Source organism: Seriola lalandi, unplaced genomic scaffold (assembly GCF_002814215.2).
Source record: "Seriola lalandi dorsalis isolate HSWRI2012SDOR001 ecotype SW California unplaced genomic scaffold, Sedor1 jcf7180002054379, whole genome shotgun sequence".
NCBI lineage: Eukaryota > Metazoa > Chordata > Actinopteri > Carangiformes > Carangidae > Seriola > Seriola lalandi.
In genome coordinates, this window is record NW_019524932.1 from 19,723 (window position 1) to 20,966 (window position 1,244).

The 1,244-nt window shown below is 45.3% G+C and overlaps 1 protein-coding gene across 1 annotated transcript in view; it reads left to right on the top strand.

The window, feature by feature from the left end:
• heatr1 (HEAT repeat containing 1) overlaps window positions 1–1,244 on the top strand; it is a 23,066-nt gene that overhangs the window by 14,912 nt on the left and 6,910 nt on the right. The window contains exons 27-29 of the mRNA XM_087174747.1: window positions 329–521; window positions 605–657; window positions 741–864. Of these exons, the coding sequence (XP_087030873.1) occupies window positions 329–521; window positions 605–657; window positions 741–864 (370 nt within the window). The remainder of the gene's footprint in view (window positions 1–328; window positions 522–604; window positions 658–740; window positions 865–1,244) is intronic.

Here is a 1,244-nt window from a genome sequence, read left to right on the forward strand (position 1 = left end):
TCACACTCTCTTCTCTCTTCATCACAAAAACATTTGCCTTTTTTCACCTCCAAAAAATATTTTAAGTTTCAGATCTTGAAATTTAAGAAAAGTAAAATTAATAATCAATGCAAAGAAATTTCAAAAATCAATCAAATTTAAGAGTTTAAGATCAAGACTTAAGAAATTAAAACGTTTGGCTCCATAATACACGACAGGGAAAAGCAGCAAATCAGAGTGGAGCAACTAGAGACTAAAATCATTAATCAGTAATTAAAATAGTTGCTGATAACATCGTTAGCAGCAGACCTTCAAAATAAAGCTCTCAGACTCAGGCGATCCCGTCCTCTGCAGCTCCGGTGAAGCCGGCCGCCGGCCGCCGAGGAGCCAAGAAGAAGAAGGAGGAGGAGGAGCAGGAGGAGAAGGTGGAGGAGCTGATCTTCAGCGTGGAGGCTCACAGCAGCAAAGAGCTGAGACACTTCAAGTTCCTGTCCGTCTCCTTCATGGCTCAGCTGCTCGGCTCGGCCAGCTTCGTCCAGAAGGTGGGAGCCTTTCACTGAATCCACACACACAGTACAAAACTACAGTCACAACAGTGTTAACGTTAAACCGTGATGCTCCGCAGGTCGCAGACGGCGGCGACGTGGTGGATGATTCTCTGCAGCAGCTGCAGCAGAGGTGAGTTGTGAGTTCTGCCCAATGAGACGCCGGAACCCGTTTGTTCCACGGAGAACCCGGTGAACAGCTGCTGTGTGTTTCAGGCTGCTGGAGGAGATCCTGCGCTACATCCACAGCGTGGCTCGCTGCGCCGAGCTCAACGCCGACAAACCCACCGCCAAGTTCTGGAGGGTCCTGCTCAACAAAGCCTACGACGTCCTGGACAAGGTTCTATCAGTTTGTTGTAATAAGCAGCTTCCACAGTCACAATGTTCAACCTGAGAAGAAGAATTCATGTAGGAGCCATTTTGTTTTCAGCTTGTCATTATCTCGATTTTGGAGGTCAAAGGTCACATGACCTCACTAAACACTTTTTAGCCGTTCAAGACTTCACAGAAATATGACAAAAATTCACACATTTTTTTGGGTGAAAAAACATGATAGAAACAGAACAGACAGTTGACCTGTGTGTGTGTGTGTGTGTGTGTGTGTGTCTGTCTGTCTGTCTGTCTGTCTGTCTGTCTGTCTGTCTGTCTGTGTGTATGATGAACAACATCGACATGATATTAGTAATGAAATATTCACATATTTACCTTCACACATCTAAA